The 23,993-nt window shown below is 38.0% G+C and overlaps 12 protein-coding genes and 1 non-coding gene across 13 annotated transcripts; 6 read left to right on the forward strand and 7 right to left on the reverse strand.

The window, feature by feature from the left end:
* Positions 1-438: 438 nt before the first annotated feature.
* SPAR_D00280 (uncharacterized protein) lies at positions 439-1,383 on the forward strand (the record flags this gene model as incomplete). Its single annotated transcript, XM_033909170.1, has 1 exon — positions 439-1,383. One exon carries the CDS (start codon positions 439-441, stop codon positions 1,381-1,383), a length of 945 nt encoding a protein of 314 aa, XP_033765061.1.
* A 524-nt stretch (positions 1,384-1,907) lies between these two features.
* On the reverse strand, positions 1,908-2,522 carry TIM22 (translocation channel protein TIM22; the record flags this gene model as incomplete). The annotated part of the gene is made up of 1 exon (XM_033909171.1): positions 1,908-2,522. The coding sequence occupies one exon, from the start codon at positions 2,520-2,522 to the stop codon at positions 1,908-1,910; it is 615 nt and encodes a 204-aa protein (XP_033765062.1).
* A 393-nt stretch (positions 2,523-2,915) lies between these two features.
* On the reverse strand, positions 2,916-4,283 carry RRI1 (COP9 signalosome catalytic subunit RRI1; the record flags this gene model as incomplete). The annotated part of the gene is made up of 1 exon (XM_033909172.1): positions 2,916-4,283. The coding sequence occupies one exon, from the start codon at positions 4,281-4,283 to the stop codon at positions 2,916-2,918; it is 1,368 nt and encodes a 455-aa protein (XP_033765063.1).
* A 274-nt stretch (positions 4,284-4,557) lies between these two features.
* GDH2 (glutamate dehydrogenase (NAD(+))) lies at positions 4,558-7,836 on the reverse strand (the record flags this gene model as incomplete). Its single annotated transcript, XM_033909173.1, has 1 exon — positions 4,558-7,836. One exon carries the CDS (start codon positions 7,834-7,836, stop codon positions 4,558-4,560), a length of 3,279 nt encoding a protein of 1,092 aa, XP_033765064.1.
* Positions 7,837-8,367: 531 nt separating this feature from the next.
* PRR2 (serine/threonine protein kinase PRR2) lies at positions 8,368-10,452 on the reverse strand (the record flags this gene model as incomplete). The annotated part of the gene is made up of 1 exon (XM_033909174.1): positions 8,368-10,452. The coding sequence occupies one exon, from the start codon at positions 10,450-10,452 to the stop codon at positions 8,368-8,370; it is 2,085 nt and encodes a 694-aa protein (XP_033765065.1).
* A 731-nt stretch (positions 10,453-11,183) lies between these two features.
* Positions 11,184-11,858, reverse strand: NOP6 (Nop6p; the record flags this gene model as incomplete). The annotated part of the gene is made up of 1 exon (XM_033909175.1): positions 11,184-11,858. One exon carries the CDS (start codon positions 11,856-11,858, stop codon positions 11,184-11,186), a length of 675 nt encoding a protein of 224 aa, XP_033765066.1.
* Positions 11,859-12,319: 461 nt separating this feature from the next.
* On the forward strand, positions 12,320-12,952 carry SHR3 (Shr3p; the record flags this gene model as incomplete). The annotated part of the gene is made up of 1 exon (XM_033909176.1): positions 12,320-12,952. The coding sequence occupies one exon, from the start codon at positions 12,320-12,322 to the stop codon at positions 12,950-12,952; it is 633 nt and encodes a 210-aa protein (XP_033765067.1).
* Positions 12,953-13,185: 233 nt separating this feature from the next.
* Positions 13,186-14,307, reverse strand: SPAR_D00350 (uncharacterized protein; the record flags this gene model as incomplete). Its single annotated transcript, XM_033909177.1, has 1 exon — positions 13,186-14,307. One exon carries the CDS (start codon positions 14,305-14,307, stop codon positions 13,186-13,188), a length of 1,122 nt encoding a protein of 373 aa, XP_033765068.1.
* A 3,118-nt stretch (positions 14,308-17,425) lies between these two features.
* On the forward strand, positions 17,426-17,496 carry SPAR_Dtrna1G. The gene has a single exon. It is a non-coding gene; the product is annotated as a tRNA-Gly (tRNA).
* Positions 17,497-18,129: 633 nt separating this feature from the next.
* Positions 18,130-19,845, forward strand: UGA4 (Uga4p; the record flags this gene model as incomplete). Its single annotated transcript, XM_033909178.1, has 1 exon — positions 18,130-19,845. One exon carries the CDS (start codon positions 18,130-18,132, stop codon positions 19,843-19,845), a length of 1,716 nt encoding a protein of 571 aa, XP_033765069.1.
* A 222-nt stretch (positions 19,846-20,067) lies between these two features.
* On the reverse strand, positions 20,068-21,093 carry CWC2 (active spliceosome conformation promoter CWC2; the record flags this gene model as incomplete). The annotated part of the gene is made up of 1 exon (XM_033909179.1): positions 20,068-21,093. The coding sequence occupies one exon, from the start codon at positions 21,091-21,093 to the stop codon at positions 20,068-20,070; it is 1,026 nt and encodes a 341-aa protein (XP_033765070.1).
* Positions 21,094-21,326: 233 nt separating this feature from the next.
* Positions 21,327-21,848, forward strand: NHP2 (snoRNA-binding protein NHP2; the record flags this gene model as incomplete). The annotated part of the gene is made up of 1 exon (XM_033909180.1): positions 21,327-21,848. The coding sequence occupies one exon, from the start codon at positions 21,327-21,329 to the stop codon at positions 21,846-21,848; it is 522 nt and encodes a 173-aa protein (XP_033765071.1).
* Positions 21,849-22,128: 280 nt separating this feature from the next.
* Positions 22,129-23,745, forward strand: GLE1 (nucleoporin GLE1; the record flags this gene model as incomplete). Its single annotated transcript, XM_033909181.1, has 1 exon — positions 22,129-23,745. One exon carries the CDS (start codon positions 22,129-22,131, stop codon positions 23,743-23,745), a length of 1,617 nt encoding a protein of 538 aa, XP_033765072.1.
* Between the last annotated feature and the right edge of the window lie 248 nt (positions 23,746-23,993).

Raw genomic sequence — 23,993 nt, forward strand, 5'->3', positions numbered from 1 at the left:
AAAAGTGAAAAAAAGGGACAGCGATGCCCTGCAAAGTCTTACTAATCCAGAGAGCTAAAAGCGTGTTTACAGTATGTTTCCAGTTATGGGAGTGTATTAACCTGGCACGAAAAAAGAAACGTATAGTAAGAAAAGGGATGTATACCCTTAAATTGGTGATAGTCAAGGAGCTTTTGAGGTTTATGTTACTAATGAACTAGCATGTATACTCGTTGATGGCCTTAATGCATATTTGGTAATAGGAAGGTTTTCAAGGGATATTGAAAACATATCTTAAGGGATGATGATTGTTGGTTATATATTCCCTGAAAAGACAACGTATAAAAGGGTTCAACAAAACGTCCGTTATCACCATGTCTTGAGTTCTCAGTACGAAAATTCAGGCTCTTTTGTTTCGATTGAGGAATATAAAATAAGCAAATACACCATATTAACGTTATGAAACGAGTCACTGGAGTTTTCTTAACACTTTTGAGATTTTCGCAATTTGCATCATCTGTTTTGGTGATGTCACTTTTAGCGTATGCCATCCACGCCTATGGAAATAGAGGTAACAAGAAAACCAACTTTACATTGGCAACGGGTGTCATTAGTGTGTTTTATTTGATCGCTTTAGGTATTTTGTGTCTGGCTCTACCAACATTGATCTACATAGGAATGTATTTCTGTGCTGAATTGATCGTTTGTATGTTATGGCTAGCAGCTTTCGTTGTTCTTGCTAAGGCTCAAGGTGAGCGTAGCTGTGGTAACACTAATGCACAAGGATTATACTATAATCCTTATAGTGGTCAATATACTGCAGACAGTCATAGAAGAGCTTGTAATTCTTCTCAAGCCGCAATCGCCTTTTCTGGCCTTTGCTTTTTGTTGTTTTTGACTAGTGTGATATTACTGGGAATTAATGTCTTAACACCCATCAGGAAGCGTTATCAGACCCAAGGAATGTGGAGGAGTGGTGCTTCTATGGGTACAAAGCTCCATAGGTGGAGTGGATTAGCTTTGAGTGAGCCTTTTGAAGAAACAGCTGCTTACGATAACACTAATGTTAGGACTGGCGATGTCGAAGCAGGTGCAGGCGATAATGTCGCTTACACATCTGATCCGAACGCTGATACACGCTATGCTACTAATGACCCTAATAGGCAGTATCACACTACTACTACCAACACCCGTTATACAACAACAACGACAGACCCTAACGCACGTTCTACTACCAATGACCGTAATACAGGCTCTGCAAACATCGCTAACGGTGCTGTGGATCAGCACGCTTACTCTACGGATGAGTCAGGTGACCGGTCCTATCAAGAAAAGCTTACAGAAGGTGCTAATTCTGGCGTTATGAGCGGTAGTACTGCAGAACCAAACAGGAACGTCAATTAAATGCCATAAATTCAATGATTTCCTTTTTGTTCGTCTATCCCCTTCTCATATTTTTTCCTTTTTTTCTTATTTTTTTCTTTTTTTTGCTTAATGGTTTAACTTGTCTCCTGTTCTAATGGCGGCGTCTTTTAGAAAATCCTTGTCAGGTGTGAATAATGCTTAATTTTTTTTATATAATAATTTATTTTTATTACTTTTTATCTTTATATTTTTTTTCTATGTCAGAGATGTGGAGTTCACAATTAAAGTGTGATACTCGAATTAGGTAGCAATACCCTCCCACTTCGAATCCATTATTAGCATAGAAAGATTAAATTATTGTTTTTACAAGCACATTTCCTTTCAGCAATTTCTCGGCCTGCGTGAAGTAAGGCCAATTCTCTCGGAGATTTTTTCCTTGTTTCATACGTTAAAATTTTTGGAAAATATCAAGCATTCTTGAACCTTAAAAAGACTCTGTAGAATATTGACATGAATGATATTTACAAATATAATCCCTTTATTGTTCGTAGAAATTCGTCTATTCATTCTTTAAAATCATTACGAGGCGGTCTACCATCTTCGCTTTTCATATACAAATCAATTGCGGCTGAAAAGGCAGCAAACCCGGCACCTCCCATTAAAGCAGCTTGTGGTCCTGCCTTATACGCCAATCCAGCGCCAGTAAAAAACCCTGCCGTTACTCCGTTATAAATATCATTTTTAGCCCTAAGTGACTCTATAACACACTCCACTCCGGCATATATCATACCAATGTAGCCAAAATTCTTGGCACTAGAATACGACTTTTTACCCATATCAGTAAACTGAAGTTTCATTTGCTGCCGGAACGGTAAATCAGATATTTGTTGAACCGTTCTTGATATCCCGCCTACAGCAACATTTCCTGCTGTTGCTGTATTAGCGGGAGTAGGTGTATGAAGTGGCGTATCATACGCCATTGATGCCATAAACAGACCTAAAACACCCCCCAGTGCAAACCCTGTTACACCACTCACTACTGATTTTCCAGGACATGAGGTCATGAAGTTCATGATCATTTCTGCACCTCGTTCACCCTGCTCTTCTGGAGTTAGCTCATTGTAAGGTTTCTTTTGAGGGGGACTTATTTGCTCCAGACCAAATCCTGTGTACACCATCTTTTTATAAACTTTTCAAAATTGCGAGTTCTTGATCTTACTTGATAGCTATCTCCTCTATTACGTTTTGTAGCGACAAAAAAATATGTTTTATCTTGGCAAGCTTCGAATATTTAAAGGATGGACCCGGCAGGCGTTGTTTCTTTAAAAAGAGAACTAAGCCGATCTTGATCATCTCTTTCTTCTTCATTGTTGTACGCTCGATGCCGTTTTACCAGTAAGATCAAAAACCAACACATAACGTTGCACGATAATACAAAATTGTCACCCGGTATATGTACATATATATGTATATATGAATATATGAATATATATCTGGAAGGAATAACTACGAAAGGCACGTCCGGGTTGACCGTGAATCCATTGTAACCTTGTTAGAGCACTATTAGCAATTCACAGTGTGAAGGTGTCCTTGTAAAAACGTAGCCGTTCGTATTGCTTAATTTTTGAAGCAAGTATTCGGTTTTTTGCTCTTGCATAATCTGTCTCCAGTACATTTCTCTGTAGGATATCACTGCATTCATCATTACGTCTTTCCTGATTACTGTTTATGCGATTTCTGGGATTGTGGAAATTGTCGGTAGACCTGCTGTTTCTTTCCGTGTGGTTTACATGAATACTCGGCTCAACACTTGTGTACAGACTGGTATCAGTACTATCAAACTCGGTGAGGTTTCTATCTTCCATATCTACATCACTAGTGTTATCACCTGAAAACATACTTCCAAAGGAGCTCGTTTCAGTACTATCCCCTCTCTGCGTATTGAGGCAGAACTGTGACCTTGTTGAACGATTTTGATCGTCAATTTTTATTTTGTTTTCGTTGCTTGCACGTTCACTAATAGTAGCTAAGTTCACCCTCGTCTTAACATTTTTAGTATCCATCAAGTAAGTATACTGCTTCATTGAATCGATTAACCTGTTCAATGATATTTGTTCTGACTCATCATCCTCTATTACGCAATGTAAGTTTAACTTTGTTTCAAATAATGCCCGGTTTAGTTCTGAGTCAAATATTATTGTTTCTAGTTCGTAATATGAAGGTGAACTATCATCATTAGTCTTGTTTCCTATTGTTCTAAATGCGCCTATTCTTAAAATTTTATCTTCTAGACTTTTTAAGGGATCGACCACAATTGCGACATATGGGTCTTGGAATCTTTGGTTCAAATCCTGGGTTTGGATATCTATATTACTTAACCAACAGTCGTAACCAGGATGTGAATGGAACCAGCCAACCACATTCAATTTAGTGCCCTTGTAATCTCGTCCATCACCGCTGTCATTATGATTATACATCTCGTCGATATATTGAACCATATACTCGTATGACTCTAATTGTGCATTTACGCGAGTTTCTGTTCCTACTACAGGAAGATTGAAACAGTCCATTACAACAATATTATCTTTTAGTGTGAAACCCATCAATATACCCATAATTTCGATATTTCCCCCACGGATTGCATAATGAGCGATCTTTTCACATGACAATTTTGATATAAGTACACGGTTGTAACTCAGAACATCCGTATTACTACGTTGTTTTAATTTAGTTTTGAGCAATGACGATTGGCTTAGCGCTTGAAATTCTAGTTCTTGTGACTGCCTGAATCGCATACTGGATAGTGCTATAGATTCAACTAGTTCATCTTCCACTGAGTATTCTTCCTTCAGTAGTTGTCGCAATGCCTTAACAGTTTTATTTGAAAGTGACATGATAGATGCTGCCCCACTTTTACTGATTTTTGACCTGCTATTCATTCTTGGTTTACGTTAAGAATCCTTTTAATGAGAACGCCTTCTGTGTAGCGCGCATTTCTTAAAGTTTCATCTGAAGCATAACTGCTAGGGAAGAACAGCTTAATCTGGTAACTCGAAGGAAAAATATCAAATACTTTTTTGAAACTAAAAATAACGGACATATAAACAACTTTATTTAGTATACCATAAAACGCTGAGAAGAACATGTAGGTGCGTATATTTAATTATCTTCTCCGAGGGGGAACTAATTTATACAAAACATTTTTATTGAAACTTAAGCACTTGCTTCTGCTTCTCTTTTTAAGCCACCAATAAATTCCAAGAATTTTCCTATGTTAACATCAATACCGTTTTGATAAACAAAAGTGCTTGATAAGTAACTTGATAGCAGAACTTTCAAATAGCTCTCTGGGATATTTTCTAGCACGGACTCAGGTCCAGCGACATCGATCAAAATTTTTGGAATTATTTTATTCAACAATAGATAGTTTCTTAACTTTAGGTCATTCAACCACAACTCTTGAGAAGCAACTAAATCGTCATTCAATTTATTTATAGTGAAAGACAATTGATTTGAAATTTCTGAAATGTGAGTTCCATCTAGTTGATTTAGATTCCATAACTGGCAAAATTCCAATTCAGCATTTTTCTGGATTCTTGACTGCACCTCTACAACGTATGACTTGTATAACGCAGATCTCTCACCACTAACATCTCCAATAAATTTATGCACGAAATCGTTATCATTAAGCGCTAATGAGGCCAATACTTCCATTGATGAGGATGTGACACCACCTTTATTGGCAGAAGCATCCTTGAACAGAATACAGCCATGTTCTTCTAAGGCGTTTTTGGCAGGTTGTGTAATAAACAAATTGGCACCCTCCACAATATATGGAATTTTACATTTTCCAGTCTTTTCGTCAACAAAATAATGTAAATTATTTAGTGTAATTGAGTTTGGTCTACCACCACATGGAACAAAAATATCAATATGATCCACGAATTTGAAAATTTGGGTGTGAAAAGTGTTTCTGAAGGTTGTACCGTTAGCTACGATTGTACCGTTTGGTAGCATGATATCCATTGCATCTACAGAAACGAAAAACCCGTTATTTGATAATCTGGAAGTGTCAAAATCAGAAATCATTTTCCTTTCATGAGCCAAGCGACATAATTCATCTTTATCCAAGCCCTTAGGATCACAAAGTACGCCTGAACCGTCCAGAATTGCCAAATAACATTCATTTGGCGAAGATAAAAGGATTTCATTGGACCCTAAATCACCATCAGGACCACCCGTCTGGAATTTGTAGACGGTGGAATTGGTTAGATTTAAGGTTTCATAAATCTTATTGACATAAGCACGAACACCCAATGAAGTCATACCATATTCGTCGTGAGGAATACCACCTAAAGATGGGGATTTACCAGTCAAGAATGATTTCCACCATGGACAGTTCCTCACACGAGCATGGTTAGTTGCCCAATCTACAAAACCAGCAGTTCCTTCATCTGGGCCAAAGAATAATATTTCCTCCTTTGGTAAAAGATTGACATAGTTTTCTTTTAATGGATCGTTGATTAGAATATCAATCATTGCATCCACATATTGGGAAAAGGCGACAAATGTTTGGTCATGCTCTACTAGTCCTGGGTTCAATAAGATGACACCTTTAGAACCGCCCTCTGGAATATCCTTATTTTTACGTTGTTGAGTAGAAGCCAATTGATAGTTCTCATCAATGACATTTTTGGAGTTCAAATCATAAATGTCTTGATTCCTGGAACAAACTATACGAATACCACCCCTTGCAATATCTCTGAATCTGATATGGAAACCTTTGAAAGTGTTACCGACGACAAAGAATATACCATAGGGGGTCTCTGGATACTCAAATTTTGCCATGACCAGGGAAGGATCCAATCTGAATGATATGGCTACTTTCCTTGTGATAAAGAAATTTGTCTTTAAAATGGACTTATTGAAGATGTTCAGTGTCTTTAGAATTAACAAATCAGGAGAATCGTTTGGGATGAATTTGTTCAAATAGGCTTCGAACTCTTGGTCATTTTTAAAGGGTTCCACTTTTTCCAATCTTTGAAAGGATAATGTCTTTTCCATATCTTTGGTACTATTATGATAATAATGAATTTGGGCAAAATTCTTATATAGCTTGGAAATTATAGTGTAATGCTTCGACATGATGTTGATAATAGTTTGTTGAGTCAAAGTTTCATTTCTTAACTTTCTTTTCAAGTTTTCCACAATTTCCAAAAGAGTAGTATCATTACGTTTAATGGTGATTTGAGATAAAAGGTTTTGATAGTCCGAGCCAAGACGATTAACAAAATGGTTAATAAATATAGCCCCAATATGGGCATATATGGCTTCTTTGGGTGAGAATTGACGTCTTTGATAAACCTCATGGAAAGAATTGTTTGGAATAGCGTACAGTAAAGAAGCTTCTCTTTCAACCTGTTTCAATGCTGCCTCGACATCGTGAAGTAAAACATCTTCCAATTGCTGATTTTCGTTCAAATAAACGGAAAAGATGATGATATCATCATCCTTAACATTAAACGATTCCAAATAGAATTTAGAGGGTTTCAACTTGTAATAGTGGAACAGAGAGTTCAAAGCAGAGTAATAACGCTTTGTGGTGAATCGCTTGTAGGCGACTAATAACCTAATCTCATCCTTATTTTCTACAGAGCGAGTAGTCTTAATGACAGGACCTTCTCTTTCTTTAACCAACTTAAGTAGGAGACCATATAATTTTTTATTTTCGTTAGACGAAACTTTATACATGGTCTTATCACTAATAGACTCAATGTCCCCTTTTAGTAAATCTTGAGAGGAAATATCTACACCGGCTGGATCATCATTTGGGTAAACACTTTCATAAACAAAAGTCAGCTTCAATTCGCTCTCTGGAGCCCAAAAAGACACTAACCTGCAGTTTTTTTGAGACTTATTATCCAGGAAAAGGTCATCAATCTCAGAATCTAATTCATAAGGTGGGCAAGAATCACCCATTTGAGTCTTGTTATTTTTGATGGTATCCTTACCATGTTCCAACGTATCGTTTCCGACGGCGTCATTGGCAAATTTAAAGTTTTTCTGCTGAGAATCGCTTATACTAACACCAGTATTAGATTCCATGAAGATAGCATGATTATCATTAGTTATGATTTTGTTTTTTATACTAAATAGCCTTGGCTGAATGCCGTTGAATTTCGACTTGGCAAAGAAATCTAGCTTGGAAGCATACAGAGAATGTATGATATTCGAGATTAATTGAGGAGATTCTCTCGAGAAGAACAAATCATCGATACCCAATGAGTTATAGAACCAGTCTACTTCCTGTTCAATCAAATCGTCGGGAATAAAGCCTTGCTGATCTAGCAAATCTATCACTTCCTCCCTCTGCAGATCCTTGCCGGGAAAATCAAACACGTGATAGTCCGACATGGATGATATTGATAAAGAAGCAATATCTGGTGTGTTCAATGAGGTTAAAGCAGTGCGATTTTTGTTATCAAACAGCATTCTTTTTATTGTCGTATGTTTAAAATTCTTTTTTGTATGTCTTTTTGAGGTTATACTACTCACAAAAAGGACCTATTCTACCAAAAGGGAATGTATTTTCTAGAAACCGGTTGCTCTTATATAACAAGAATTCTGACTAAACAGCAGGAATGAGTAAACGCTTGTCAGTGTTGTTGTTGACAGTTTGTTGTTGTTATTGTTATTGTTATTGACGTTGCCGTTGGCTCGTGCTTACTTGTCCTACTCAACTATTAATGTGTATTTTTACTCCAACAGCTCCTTGTTGTGGCACCCCGGTCAGGCAGTATTAGATTCGGTCCTGCGGAATCGCCGCATACATAGCCGCCAGAGGGGTAACCCTTTTCCTAGCGGAGTTGGATTTCCGACGGTAAATAAATAAATAAATGACAGATTAGATTAGATATAGTCGTGTTTTCTCGTATATGTACCTATGGTTACAGTGCTGTAAGAGTTGCTTGCGTAAGTAGAAAGTTGAAACATATGGCCAGTAGTACATTGTTATCCTTCATTTTACGTTTGCTGATGCAGGCCGCCGATATGAGCGTATCGTTGATCGATGTTTGTATGGATATGATTACCTTTGTTTATTATTTGAAGCGATGCCTCATCTGAGCCCGCCGCGCCCACAACTTGACATGCTTCTATTTCTTGAATCCAGTTATCTTGTAATAATCCATTTATGGTAATTCTTCTAAAAGGTGAAATTTCCAGTATAAGCCTCATTACTGTGTGAGTTTCTTCTGGCAGCCTGTGTAAAAGGAAATTGGGGCCCATATCGATGGCTCCGTCTTTGTAACCATCATCATATTTATTGCTGTCATCGGTAGCGGGTCTTGTCACAAGATCTTTGAAAGATGACACACCTCTTCCAGAACAAAATGCCTTGAATTGGCCATCTCTCACTTTTGGATATTTCCAAGGGAATCTTCTAGTTATCATACAAAAGAATATTATTCCAATGGACCAAACATCAAGTGCCCTTGGATCGTACTCACTGAAATAAAAGACTTCTGGTGATAAGTAGGGGTCGCTACCGACAATTCCATTTGCTTCAATCATCTGTGAAGACAATGGATAATGGAAGACACTGGAAGCACCAAAGTCAATCAATTTCAAGATCCCTTTTTGCGTCACGACACAGTTATCTAGCTTCAAATCACGATGAGAAAGGCCAATATCGTGCAAATATTTTACACCGTTAATTAGCTGCTTGAAAAGACAACATATTTCCTCATATTGCATTTTTTCACTCATAACCAAGGAAAATAAATCATATTCGCAGTATTCCAGAATTTGAAATATTTTACCATTCTCATACAATATTTCCAAGGTTTCACAAATATTCGGGTTTTTCAAAGTGGATGCAATACAGTATTCGGAAATTATTTTCTTGATGTATATTCTCTCAGATTCCCTTCTTTTCTTGGACCTGTATTCCTTTAATGCAAAAATTTTATTATCCAGGACCCTTTGAACCAGCTTCACTTTGCCACCAGAACCTTCGCCGAGAACAACGTTGAGATCTCTATATTTCCTGGAAACTAAGTCCGTGGAGGCTTCAATGTTACTATATAAAGCCTGAATAATCTGATTCCTGTCGTTGTCTTCATTCTCACTCATGACAGAAAGTGATCTAGTTGAGACAGAAGAAGAGGTGGCTTCGTTCAATGATGATGTAATAGCACAATTATCTGTAGTTGTGTTTGCCTGGTGATCGCATAAGCTATTGTTGTGATTGTTAAAAGACGTTATTTTTAAGAGCCTCTTGATGCTTGATAAAGAAGTAGTATAGGAGTGTTTTCGTACATGGGTTGTGCTTTCAGTATTCTCAATATGTCTCGTATTTACTTGAACGGCTTCTGAATACGTATCGTCGAGAAAGTTGGTGGAAAGTGAAGAGATCGAATCTTCTAGAGAATAGACGTGAGTAGTGAACATCCTGTCGTCCTCATAAACCTCATATTCATGTTCTGTGGAAGTGAAAGCAATTTCGTCGCATGCCATTGTGGTTGCGGTGACTGGAATGTTGTGACTACTACTGCTAGAAGAATGGATGTCATCCTTGTTATTATTGATATCATGAGCTTGATTTCTTTTGGTACTGCTATTGCTTTTCTTTGACGTGAAAAAAGTTAATTTGCCATAACTCTTGGGCAAGCTTAACGAGTTCGAGAAAGATGACGCAAAATCGATGGAGTTTTTCCTCAATTTTCCCTTCGGAACAATAAATCTTGCTTCAACCCTACTGACCATGGGAGAGGAAATAATATTAGAGTCGATTTTAGATATGTTTTCGGGCATCTCCGTGCCAATTTTCTCCATCCAAGAAGTGGTCAGTTTTTGCAAATCCGTGTTTTTATCATCTCCAGAAGATTGAGTACAGTCTATCCGTGCTGCAGGGGGGGGAGACAGAACGGAATCATATGGTTCATTTAGCGCCCCACTTGTCTTGGCAGCCATATCCACAGCAATATTATCAGGTTCCCTTGATGAAACAGAAGATACCAAATTATTGGAATAGGCGTGCTCTGCAGTCAAGGAAGCCGTAGTTTTGTTGTTCCTCTGGTTATATCGCAGAATTCTAGATAACGACATCACTTCGAATGATATATGAATGAATTGCACACGTTGTTGTAAACGTTTCTGCAATCTATTTGGTTTTTTCCTTCTTTTTTTCAAAAATTCATAAAGGCAACAGAAATATGTTCCGATTGATAATAAATGCAGTGAATGTTAATGGAACAATTCAGTGTCCTGATTTTCGTATTTTTTTTTTTGCACGTTTCTTTATTGTGTGACTGAGTCGAGGGTTGTAAAGGGATGGAGACTACCTAAAGGGAAGCGGCTGTTAAACAAAAAAAGCGGAGATGGAAAAAACGGATAGTCTTAATAAGCGATCCGGTAGCCATTGGAGAGTGAATATACTCACTCTCCATCCTTTTTCTTGGCGTTCCTACAACTTAAATACCCCCCAAATGTATAGATAGCCGTAATCTTTGAGCGCTTGGTACGTTACCCCTGTACGTCATTGTGGGGGAGGTGCATCGATTATGGGGTAACAAAAAATCCCACCGCACCTGGAGGGCAGAAAAATATCTCCGATTTTGGAAAGAGAGAAAAATACCAGCCGTCTTCGTCCTTCATGATAAAGTGAACAGAGTAGCGGAAGTAATGCGGCGCTATCTCTTCCAGAAGAGCTTACGCATTGAGCAATCCCTCCTCCATAGCATATTTTTTTGGCGGTAGCATGGTTCTGTATGATTATTTATGTTTTTCCCTTTTATTATTTTATCTAAATTACATGGCGTATAAAATGAAATTTGTACTCATTTGAGTAATTTGGCTCTATCAGGGTGGATTCCTGCAGGAACAGGCTTGTCTGTTCCAGATGTTTGGGCTGCGGTGGAAGTAGTTTTAGCCATTTTCTTTTGATTACCGTCGTTAATCATCTTTGTCAACCTCTCCTTACGTTCTTCGTCCAACTTGATATTCTTGTTTTTCAGTTTTTCCAGACGCTCTTGACTGTTACCACCTCCACCAACAGTTAGCTCGACGTTAATCTTTTTTTCCTTCAATAAGGTCCCATGTTGCAACAGGGCAATGTCCATACGTCTTTGAATGCCGGTGCGGTCTTTGTCAGCATCGAATTCCAAAAACGCAATACCTTTGTCAGCTCTGAGACGGATTTGGTCTGGTGAACTGTTTTTGAAATGGTTTTGCAGTTCGGCAGCAGTGATATCCCTGGGTAAGCTGCCAACAAATACAATAAATCTGTTGCCCTTTTTGCCATTTTTGCCTTTGCCACCACGGCCTCTACGTGTTTTTCTTTTCTTCTTCACAGGTTCTTCACCATCATTTCCAGCTGCACTGTTGGGTCTTTTTCCCTCTTGTGCTTGCTCCAGCTTTACGTCTTTCCCTTGATCTTTTTCCTCCTTACTTTTCCTGAACTGCTGAGCTTTGAGCTGCTTCTTAGTCAGTTTTTTATCTTCCTCAGACCCCATTTTTGCTGCAAGCGTCTTCAACCTTTATATTATCTTCTATATTGGATTTCCTTCTCATATCTCTCAGAAAACCTTTCAAGCTCATCGATCAAAAAAAGTCTTGAAAATTTTCGAAAAATGCCGGGTAAATTTGTTGGGCAAAGACACTTGTGTGTTGTGTTAATATGAAGTTTACAACAACAGTCCTCCCCATACAGGGTTTTCCATTCATAATTGTTTAGTTGCTGTTCCTTTACATCGCCATTTCTTATCTATGCACTTTATGACTCTTCCCCTCTCTCTCTTTTGTAAAGCGTAGTAAATTTTATACACGATAACACTTTTTTCGGGTTGGGTAAAGTTTGAAAAATTATAAAAAGTTTAAGAGTTGATGAAAGGACAAGTTTCAGCATTCTGGTAAACAGCCGTGAATTCGTTGAATTACAGAGAATAACATCCGTGAATACGATAAGTTTTTAACAATGTTCTCATATTCAGATTTCTGTTCAATTGGTACGGCCATGATATTGTCGGCCACCACGTTCCTAATGGGTGTTTTCTTCAGCAACATGCCATACGATTATCATCTTTTATTCAATCCTAACGCCACTCAAGAGCATTTCGATTTGGCTTTGAGACACTATCAAATCTTACATGAGACTCCATTCCCGGTGATTGTTACTTTATGCGTTGTTGCCGGAATTGGTTTGATTGGTGGTACAATCAAAGTTTTCAAGCCAAACCCTGAACTGCAGATGTTCGAATATTGTTCATTGGGGTTGTACGTTTTGGCTATTTGTGTGTTTCTCACTAATGTAAAAACTGGTATTGACTGTTCCGTCAGCCATAAGTGGGGGGAAGTTACCGAAAATCAAGGTTTGGCAGTTATTGCTTCCTCTAACATAATCTTATTGGTTATGTTTTCTGGTGTTATAATCCTACAAATTGGTCTATGGTACAGTAACTGGGATTTGCAAAAACGGTTGAAGAAATTTTATGCTGAAGAAGAAAGGGAAGCCGCCAACGCTGGTAAAAAGGCTGAGAAAGCTGAAAGTGTGAAAAAGAATGAAAACAAATCTAAAGGTGCTCAGAAAAGGAAAAACGCTAAAAAATAGGCTATAATGTTTTTACTTTTCTTCTTTTCTTTCTTCTTTTCCCGTCTGTGACAAAAAGAGAAGATTATACGAGTGTAATTGTATAGTAAGATCAATGCTTGTTTAGATGAAATACTATTAAATAAATAAAAATTCTGTCTGCTTCGTGCATAATTTTATAAATAATCCCGTTGAAATAACGAACAAGTACCAGCCTTGCTTAGTAGTCTTGCAATTCACTTCTTTTGCACTTTTTAAATAATTTCTCTCAAAAAGCTATTCGTTTGTTGAATATTTGGCCGAGTGATAGTAGACGCACTGGAACTCGTTTCCTCGATGGATGATCCGGTAGATCCGTTGTATGACGACAAGTATGAAAATCGTCCGGCTTCATGATCTTCCATCCCATAATAAGGGTGTGCTATGTATAAACCATCTGAGGAACTACCTCTGCGTAAATCTCTACCATTTTCAAAAGAATCTCGTTTATTCTCGCTATTGGTTGTTACTTTATAATTAAGTTCATTTAGGAACGGGTTTGAGAGTGTTTCTCCCTTTTTTACCTCATCGCAACTCACTCTTTTGCCAATATCATGGCTAAAGCCCTTTTTGCTACGATTTTTCACGTTTCTTCTATTTCTAATAATTACGAATCCGATAAAAATTACAACTACGACCCCGATGACAACTCCAACCGTAGAGCCGACAATAACACCCGTCCTTTTACTGTTGGTATCTGAACCGTCTTGGGTATTTAGTGCACCAGATAAATATTGATAAAGTTTAGCGTCTCCGGTTATGGTATCGGATGGAATGGTAAAAGTTAACGGAGGATTTGATTCTTTAAGTACAGACGTTTGCGGAAAGTGCGTGTTGAATGTTGTTGATCGTTCTGTAATTTTGTATTGTTGGTCATAGATGACATAAACTGCGCTGTCACTGGTAAATACGGAGTATGTTTCCGATGCAGAGGTTGAAGCAAATGTTGTAAATAGTGGTGTCGTCAGTTTAGTTGTCGATGGCTGTATGGTTGGTACGATTGAAGAAGTAAAAGTCTTCAATGAACTTAGCAGCCCTCTATCAATAGTGATATTGCTTTGGACAGAAGAAGAGCAATTGTTAACCAGATATTGTGGATTTGAAGTGTAATTACGCAAAGAAGTCGTACTACATGCGGTTGATGATAGGTCCTGAATCGAGCTTTCTAGACTTCCAAGCAATTTTGTTGTAACTGAGGATCCGGTCTCGGTCGACGATGCAGCAATCGGGTCTGTAGTTGAAGATGAGCCAGCGAAAGTTTCTGACATGTCAATTTCATTCAAACTTCTGGGTTGAGGCATGCTTACGTATTGTGAAGACGTTACATTTAGTAGCATGACAGAGTACCGAAACGTAAAGGGAATGTGAAATTATCTTGCACCTTTTTAATGATGTAAGAATAAATCAGGGCGTCCTGTGAATTACTTTAGTATCTCATGCTGACCTATTTGACTTTTGTTTACGTTTATTTTATGAAAATTTCTCTGACGCGAAATCTTTCACGTATTTTTTTTACAGCGCTCACCCAAAGTACGGCAGGTGCCTTCTAAGTATGATGCGATTATTGAAGTTGATATAATGATTTGATATACACTTTTTCTATAAAATAAATATTTGAGCTGCCGCATCCTTCTCCACCCTTCAGTGATGATATATTTTTTAACGGGCAACTCTCTTTTAAATTCTGAACAAGAAGAGATAAACGACGGACCTTCCTCTACGTTTCGACCATGACTTCGCCTACTCACAGTCCGCATTTGAATCTATTGAGCATAACATCGTGGAAAAATGAATATAGTTTTTAATGGATTGTTAACGTATACCTAATGGGTTGCTGAGGAAGGTTTCGGTACGGCGTAAATCAACATAAAGATTAATCAATGAAAGAACGAATGCACTGAAACAAAATCATGAATTAATCATGTTCTGAGAATAATGAGAAATCTATTGGCCGTTTCCATATGGATGTTTCATCTCTAACATAACAACTATCACTTTGTTTTAAAAAGTGTTCAGTTGATATTGTCTTTCACTTTTTGCCAACGAATTAGCAGTAGAAGCTTCCGCATCGTGGACGAGGCTTGGTGTACTGTCTCTCACCTCATTGAAGATATCAAATAAAATATGACGGGTCATGCATGAATCTGCTCAAAAATAATGGCATAGGCGCTCTTTCGATTATAAAAGTAATATCATTCCCCAGGAATAAAAACTGGATTCTGGTTCTTAGTGTTGACTCTAGTATCTGGTGTTGTTTTGCTGAGGAAAACTGATCATGTGCCTTAATCAAGCAGTATGGTGTTCTAGTAGCATACTTCTAGAAATTTTGCGCGATAACCTTAGTTTTATCATGAGAAATTTTAGTGCCATTACTTTTTGTATCTCCGTCGGTTCAAGATTGTAACCATCGTATGTTTACCTCTCTTTGGACAGAAAAAGGAGAGAGAAAACAAAGGGTTAAGGCAGTTATTCTTCTATGATTTTTATAGTCAAAAACTACATCATCTTCATTGAATTAGCCACTCCGAAATCCTAATCTGAATTACTAGCTACTTAACCTAATTTGTTACGGAGTCAGCCCATCCAAGTAAATTGGATAACTGTGCTCGAATTAACACCCAGAATCACTCTCAGTATTTTATTTTGGGCTGGAATTCTTGCAACTATTTCAATGCCACAGTGGATTTATAGCGCACAGGATTTTTTAAACACGGCCATACTTTCAAAAACACTGTTTACTTTATGTGACGATTTGTTAACGTTATGTATTTCTTTTTTGCTATTTGTTATTAGAAAAGTCTTTCCACGCATAGCAGAGAATAGAACTAGTAATTCCAGAGATAGCTGGTGCAGTAAGCGATTCCATATCATACCAGAGTTTGACTCATCAGCAAGTTCGATTGTTGAGGGAACATAACAAAACAATCAGAAGTTCCTTTTGGAGAACTCGAACTTGTAGTAGGCGTGTGTTATCCTTGCTTTAATTATTTGGATAAACCCTGGGCGTTATGGAAGGTTTGGTTGACTTCGAGGTTTTTTAAAGCTATTGTATAAAATCACGTACGTTCAGCTTCTAGAATTTATTTTTTTTTTGATAATTTATTGCCCAAGAAATTTACTTATTCAAGAATATGTCTTTTATTCGAAGTTTTGTCCATCTAATGTTTAATAATACTATACACATCGTCAACATGTCTCCGCTACCAAGGCCAAATCTATACCAAGCGGGTAGTTGTTATACAGTTCTGTACTTTGTCAATGGCTATAGCAGGACATTTAAGCCAGGTACTTCGGTAATCTGGTGAAATGATTGGATTAGGTGATTTGTAAGTAAAAATTTTTTTTCGAAAGGATATTATGCTGCATAGGGAGAGATAAACGTCGCGGGAATTTGTGGCGGTGGGGCCCAGGTATGTATTAATTTGGAATGGCGCAAATCTATTAAATGCGGTATCATTTTGATGTCGGAATACGGATAGCCCATAATTGCACCGTCAATATTTTTTCTTGCAGTTCTCATGGCCTGCACAGTTTCTTAGATTAAATTTTCAAATAAATTCTTCTATCGTTTAGTCTGGACAAGGAATCTGTTGTAAGAAACTGAGGGCGGATCTTACATTTTTTTATCATACTTGAATTTCTCTTGTAGTGCAAAACGTAGTAACTGGAATACTTGAATATCTTATCTGGATGCATTCACTAATTAACAGAAGATAAATTACAAGGACAGCTTTCCTCAGTCTAAGGAACAAATAGTGCAGTTATCAGTATCTTTCACCCAGTAGTAGCATATGACTTATTGCTTATGTTATGATTAATATTTACATTCTGAGGGACTTCAAGTGTTTAAACCAAGAGGTTGGTTTCAGCTGTGAACAATTTTAAGAAGGGTGGATGCCTCTCACAAAGCTTTTCTGAGATGATGCAATAGTCCGTTTCTGCATAGCAAGTAGATATCTCTTTTTGGCTTACTCATAGGATATGTCGGGTAGATTGTATTGAGCAAATGACAGTTAATATAATGACCAGCATCTTCAAAACAACTGGAAACAGAAATTTATTGCCGAAGTGCATTTTAGTAGTACTGTCACTCGTGAGAACTTAAGGTCTGCTCTTATTCTCTGCTCAAGAGGTCAAGCCTAGTTGCCCTAATAGTAATCATTAGGTGGCCTGTCCATTCCCACTTTCTTCTTGTATCTCAAGATGAGATACCTCAGCATTACTGAATACATACGTCTAAACGAATAAATACCTGAGCAATTGGTTAACATCCAGGATTCTGCTCTTCCAACCTTTAGTAAAATTTAGTCCTTATATAATACATGGGCTAAGCAACATTCTGTGAAATACGTCAAGATTAAGTCCTGGCAATAGGTTACTCTCGCAACAACAAAGGATTGATACAACCTTATTGCATTAGGTCTTCCTGTAAGATATCGTTTCTCAATTAACTTAGCGCAAGTGGTTTAGTGGTAAAATCCAACGTTGCCATCGTTGGGCCCCCGGTTCGATTCCGGGCTTGCGCAGTTTAAATTTTTTGCGCCTTTCCTCACCTCGTGGCCATGTTCTTGTGTTTATTGTTTGTATCCATTTTTTAATCATTGAAGTGATTCTCTGGGATATTTTTTTTAATGGTTACTGATCAGGCAACTCCATATCATTGTCTAAACCGCGGCTTGCATATCTTATTTTCTTTTTCCTAGGCCTCTTACTAAGTAGCTCTCTTATCGCTAATCGCTTATCGCTTATCGTGCGCCAAAAACCGCCGGCGGCAATTTCGAGATGTTTTATGTCATGTTGGATTTTACAATCTACTACCATGGAGGTGGGGGCCTTTAATGGCCAATACCGGTGCACGTACCTATGTACGTTTATCGAATAAGGGGAGAACCTGCTAATTTTAAGTCGGATAACGCGGCTTGGCAGTAATCAGTTTCTTCTTTGGGTTGAAATTTTGATGTGAGATTGGTGTTCAGTGATAATGATAGCGAATACGGCTTACTCTTGAACAAGAAATACATATATATTGGGAACTACTTCAAACGTATTTTATTGATAGATGTTGTTCTTTCTTTCTCATATGTCTGATATATAATAGTATAAGCTGTTAACTTCAGTTGTGAAGTGTAACAAAGTCTTATAATTTATTAGTACTAACAATGAGTATGTCAAGCAAGAACGAGAATAAGATATCAGTAGAACAAAGGATATCCACTGATATTGGACAGGCTTACCAGTTACAAGGCCTTGGGTCTAACTTAAGGTCGATTCGCTCTAAGACTGGTGCCGGTGAAGTGAATTACATCGATGCTGCTAAATCAGTAAATGATAACCAACTGCTTGCAGAAATCGGTTATAAACAAGAATTAAAAAGACAATTTTCAACTATACAAGTCTTTGGTATTGCGTTCTCCATTATGGGTCTATTGCCTTCTATTGCTTCTGTCATGGGTGGTGGGCTCGGTGGTGGTCCAGCAACATTGGTGTGGGGTTGGTTCATTGCCGCTTTTTTTATTTTACTTGTTGGTATTACCATGGCTGAACATGCAAGTTCCATCCCCACCGCTGGTGGTTTGTATTACTGGACGTATTATTATGCTCCAGAAGGTTATAAAGAAATTGTTTCTTTTGTTATTGGTTGCTCAAACTCTCTAGCGTTGGCAGCTGGTGTGTGTTCAATCGATTATGGTTTGGCTGAGGAAATTGCAGCTGCTGTCACGTTGACTAAAGATGGTAATTTTGATGTAACAAGTGGGAAACTTTACGGTATATTTGCTGGAGCAGTGGTGGTTATGTGTATCTGTACATGTGTTGCCTCCGGCGCCATTGCTCGTTTGCAAACACTGAGTATATTTGCCAATGTCTTCATTATTATTTTATTGTTCATTGCCCTACCAATTGGTACCAAACACAAAATGGGAGGTTTTAATAATGGTGACTTTATATTTGGGAAGTATGAAAACTTAAGTGATTGGAACAATGGTTGGCAATTTTGTCTTGCCGGTTTCATGCCTGCTGTTTGGACCATTGGTTCCTTTGATTCATGTGTCCATCAATCTGAAGAAGCCAAAGATGCCAAGAAATCAGTTCCCATTGGTATAATCGCATCTATCGCTGTTTGTTGGATTTTAGGTTGGTTGATTATTATCTGCTTGATGGCCTGCATTAACCCTGATATTGATAGCGTTTTGAACTCCAAGTATGGATTTGCTTTAGCTCAAATAATTTATGATTCTTTAGGAAAAAAATGGGCCATCGCATTCATGTCATTGATCGCATTCTGTCAATTTCTAATGGGAGCTTCCATCACAACAGCTGTTTCTAGACAAGTTTGGGCATTTTCCCGTGATAACGGTTTGCCCTTATCGAAGTACATTAAAAGAGTGGACTCTAGATACTCGGTCCCTTTTTACGCTATTTTGGCTGCATGTGTAGGTTCCTTGATTTTAGGGCTACTATGTTTGATTGATGACGCCGCCACGGATGCACTATTTAGTTTGGCTGTCGCAGGAAATAATTTGGCATGGAGTACCCCTACAGTTTTCCGTTTGACATCAGGCAGAGATTTATTCAAACCCGGTCCATTTTATTTGGGTAAGTTCTGGTCTCCAATTGTTGCTTGGACTGGTGTTGCTTTCCAAGTGTTCATTATTATTTTGGTTATGTTCCCCTCTCAACAGCATGGTATCACAAAATCTACAATGAATTATGCATGCGTTATTGGTCCCGGTATCTGGATCCTCGCAGCTATCTACTACAAAGTTTACAAGAAGAAATACTATCATGGTCCAGCAACCAATTTGTCGGATGATGATTATGCTGAGGCCGTTGGCGCTGATGTTATCGATACAATTATATCCAAACAAGAACCATAAAATGTTCAATGCTTTTATAAAGATTTTATATTCAGAGTTTATAAGGTCTAGTTTATATAGTCAGTATTTTTAATTTAATTATATTATAGTTTATTATTTCTTACTGCCCTCGTTAATGTTCAGAGGCGCGCCAAAACATGAAAATCAGAGAGTGGGAATAATCTACAATCTGCTAGGCGGAAGTATGTATGCTACTTAATATATTTATAAGAAATAGTTCTTCTAGTCCTCATCTGAGGAAACGTAATCTAACAGAGGACCACCAAGCTTACTGACAGATGCCTTTGGAGGATGATTTTCTACACTTATATTTTTTTTTACTTTCTTCAATTTTTCTATAAAATCATCCCTCTTCAATCCATTATCTATCGGCAGTAGCCTTTTCTTGATATTATCAATACCATCTTCTGGAAGTATTTTCTTGTCTAATATTTTATCAGTCCTTTTACTAACCGCAGTGCCAGCACTATTATTGGTATTATTATTGATTAGACGTACCATCATGTTTAGGGACTCCAACTTTTGTTCTTCTTGCAGCCTCTTCTGTGCAGCTGGGTCAGGATCTTCATTTGCCCATTTCACCAGTAGTCCTGTACCTTCTTTCCTATCATCCCATTCCTTATCACTGGGTAGCAACAACGTTTGATTGCTCATGGCTTCTTTAGCAAATTCCGCATTAGCTTGATATTTAAATTTCACAAATCCACAGTTTTTGTCCTCAACGTACCGTATTCTATCAATGTCACCCAATCGAGAAAATACAAAACGAATCCTACCTTCTATCTGAGTCGGCTTCAAGCGCTTGCTATTCAATGCTCCATCGATACCACCGACATATAGTGTCTTGTTTTTTTTCCTAAATGAACCGACCCCGCCCATATCCTCTCTATAATCAGCAAACTTTTCTCTACCAAAACAGTCCAATACTTCTGTTCTCAGGGCCAGTTTACCTATATCATCTTCATCCGGTATGTGATGCAAATACTGACACTTCGGGCCAAGGCAACACATACCCTTGGCAAAAAATAGACAAAAGAACAACTGACCATCATTGTCACCCCTAGTCTTCCCAGAATGAAGTTGCGGCTGCAAAATAAAGGGACTAACGAACCGTGTATTCCCCGCAAACCCTTGAGACCATTTACTGTACCATATGTTGAATGTCAGGCCGGTCTGTGCTGGTATAGAGGAGGGCAGTTCTGACTCCTTAACTTGCACTTTCGCGGATTTATCCTTCCAAGACTTCATTCAGATTCTTACCAATGTGTACACTATCCTAATAATGCCATTACTACCTCAAGGCCCATCGCCTGTAGTCTTCTTATGATTTAATCTTCAGTGCATAATAGAATACTCGATCATTACCCGCATATACGTATGTAACGATAGAATCCTCTAAGCTGAAAAATTTTTTTGAAAAAAAAAAGTGATGAGGAAAGAAAAAATAGTAAAAAAACCAAAACATGATATAGTAGTAGTAAATGGTTGATGGATCATTGGGTAACAAAGAAACGGAAACAAGTGCAGTAAACATGGGTAAAGACAGCAAAGAACATAAGGAAAGCAAAGAAAGCAAGACAGTAGACAACTATGAAGCCAGAATGCCTGCCGTGTTGCCGTTCGCTAAGCCATTAGCCTCTAAGAAATTAAACAAGAAGGTCTTGAAGACCGTCAAGAAGGCCTCCAAGGCCAAGAATGTCAAGAGAGGTGTCAAGGAAGTTGTCAAGGCGTTAAGAAAGGGTGAAAAAGGGTTGGTGGTCATTGCCGGTGACATTTCTCCAGCTGATGTTATTTCCCATATCCCAGTTTTGTGTGAGGACCATTCTGTTCCATACATCTTCATACCTTCCAAGCAAGACTTGGGCGCTGCTGGCGCTACAAAGAGGCCTACTTCTGTCGTTTTTATCGTCCCAGGTAGCAATAAGAAAAAAGATGGGAAAAACAAAGAAGAAGAATACAAGGAATCTTTCAACGAAGTCGTCAAAGAAGTTCAAGCTTTATGAAAAGTCCATTTCTCAACCATATTAAAAATCTAGAAGAATAAGAAAAAATCTGGCATTAGATATATATTTTGACTGTAGGCCTTCTGTATATTATATAATACTACTAATAACATCAAATGTTTGTGACTGTTCGGGTAACCGAACTCAGTTTTACCGTTTTCTACTTTTTGTATGCTTCATGAAAATATCATCAAATAGGTATATAGTTGAAGCAGGAGAGCGAGCCCGTATCGTTTAACATTTCGAGCCATTGCAACAAAATATTCCGCAGGATTGAAGGATGAGATTTGTGTTTGATGAGGTTTTCAATTCAGATATTGATTCTGCAGAATTCGAGGAAACATGTTCTACAACATCTTCTGCGTCATCGCAATGCCCTACACCTGAGTCGAGCCCAGTAATGAAGTTGCCTTTATTCACGAGCGCTGGAGCCAAGAAATTGGTAAAAGAGTCAGTGGTGATGTTAGATCCTGCTCTAGAAAATGCCTTGCGCGATTTGAATCTTCAATCCAAACTAATTCCCATAAATGAGCCCATTGTAGCCGCGTCATCAATAATGGTACCGCATTCAACCAATATACCAGTACGGAAACCACCTCATTCGTCGCCAGCAGGTAGTAGTAAGAGCTTAAATGCGAGGGCACCCTTGCTCGAGGCGATAGAAGACTCTTTCCAAAGGAAGATGAAAAATTTAGTGCTTGCAAATCAGAAAGAAGTTCAATCTATCAGAGAAAATAAACGTCGTGTTGAAGAGCAACGTAAACGAAAAGAGGAGGAAGAGCGCAGGCGTAAAGAAGCTGAAGAAAAAGCCAAACGGGAGCAAGAATTATTGCGCCAAAGGAAGGATGAAGAAGAACGCAAACGCAAAGAAGCTGAAGCAAAGCTAGCACAGCAGAAACAAGAGGAACAAAGGAAAAAAATAGAGGAACAGAACGAAAAAGAAAAACAATTGAAAAAAGACCAAGAAGCCAAATTGTTGCAGCAGAAGGATAAATTGGGTAAAGCAGTTACAAACTTTGATAAAATCTCCAAAACATTTTGGCATTATAAGGATAAAATTGCTCAAATAAAGCAAGATATAGTTCTACCTATAAAGAAAGCTGATGTGAATGTAAGGAATTTGCTTTCACGTCATAAAAGGAAAATTAACCCAAAGTTCGGGCAATTAACTAATAGCAACCAGCAACTCTTCAAAATCCAGAACGAATTAACACAATTGATAAATGACACGAAAGGCGACTCTTTAGCGTACCAGTGGATTTTAAACTTTATCGCGAAAGCCGTAGTACACCAAGCAGAAACGGAAGTCAGAGTAAAACCGGAGTCTGCACTTCCCCTGGGGAAATTAACTTTGTATTTACTAGTTCAATTCCCAGAGTTACAGGAGTTGTTTATGGCAAGACTTGTTAAGAAATGTCCCTTTGTAATAGGATTTACGTGTGAGATTGATACAGAAAAAGGCCGTCAAAACATGGGATGGAAAAGAAACAACGAGAATAAGTGGGAAGATAACACATCTTATGATGAGAGGATGGGTGGGATCTTATCATTATTCGCCATAATAACAAGACTACCGTTGCCCCAAGAATTCATCACCGCCACGAGTCACCCTTTCCCTATCGCATTATCGTGGCATATCTTGGCTAGAATATGTAATACGCCACTAGACTTAATAACAAATACCCATTTCGTAATACTCGGTTCATGGTGGGATGCCGCGGCTGTACAATTTCTTCAGGCCTATGGGAATCAAGCCTCTAAGCTGCTAATCTTGATTGGTGAGGAACTGACGTCCAGAATGGCTGAAAAGAAATATGTAGGTGCCGCAAGATTAAGAATCTTATTAGAAGCTTGGCAAAATAATAGTATGGAGTCCTTTCCGGAAATGTCCCCTTAGAGAATCTTGAACTTAAATATGCACAACAACCTAATACACTATATAATGACTTTATTTTAATCGTCGCCATTTTTAGTTTTATTTTTCGCCTCGACATCAAGGGATGCAGAAAATACGTCATGAATAGTGAGGCGTAAGTGGAAAAAAGTTAAGACCAACCTTTCATCCAAATATATGTGCTGTAATAGACATTTGAATAACCGCCCCACATATACCTTATTCCATTGAGCAATATATACATATATTTA

This window comes from Saccharomyces paradoxus, chromosome IV, assembly GCF_002079055.1.
Source record: "Saccharomyces paradoxus chromosome IV, complete sequence".
Taxonomy (NCBI): Eukaryota; Fungi; Ascomycota; class Saccharomycetes; order Saccharomycetales; family Saccharomycetaceae; genus Saccharomyces; species Saccharomyces paradoxus.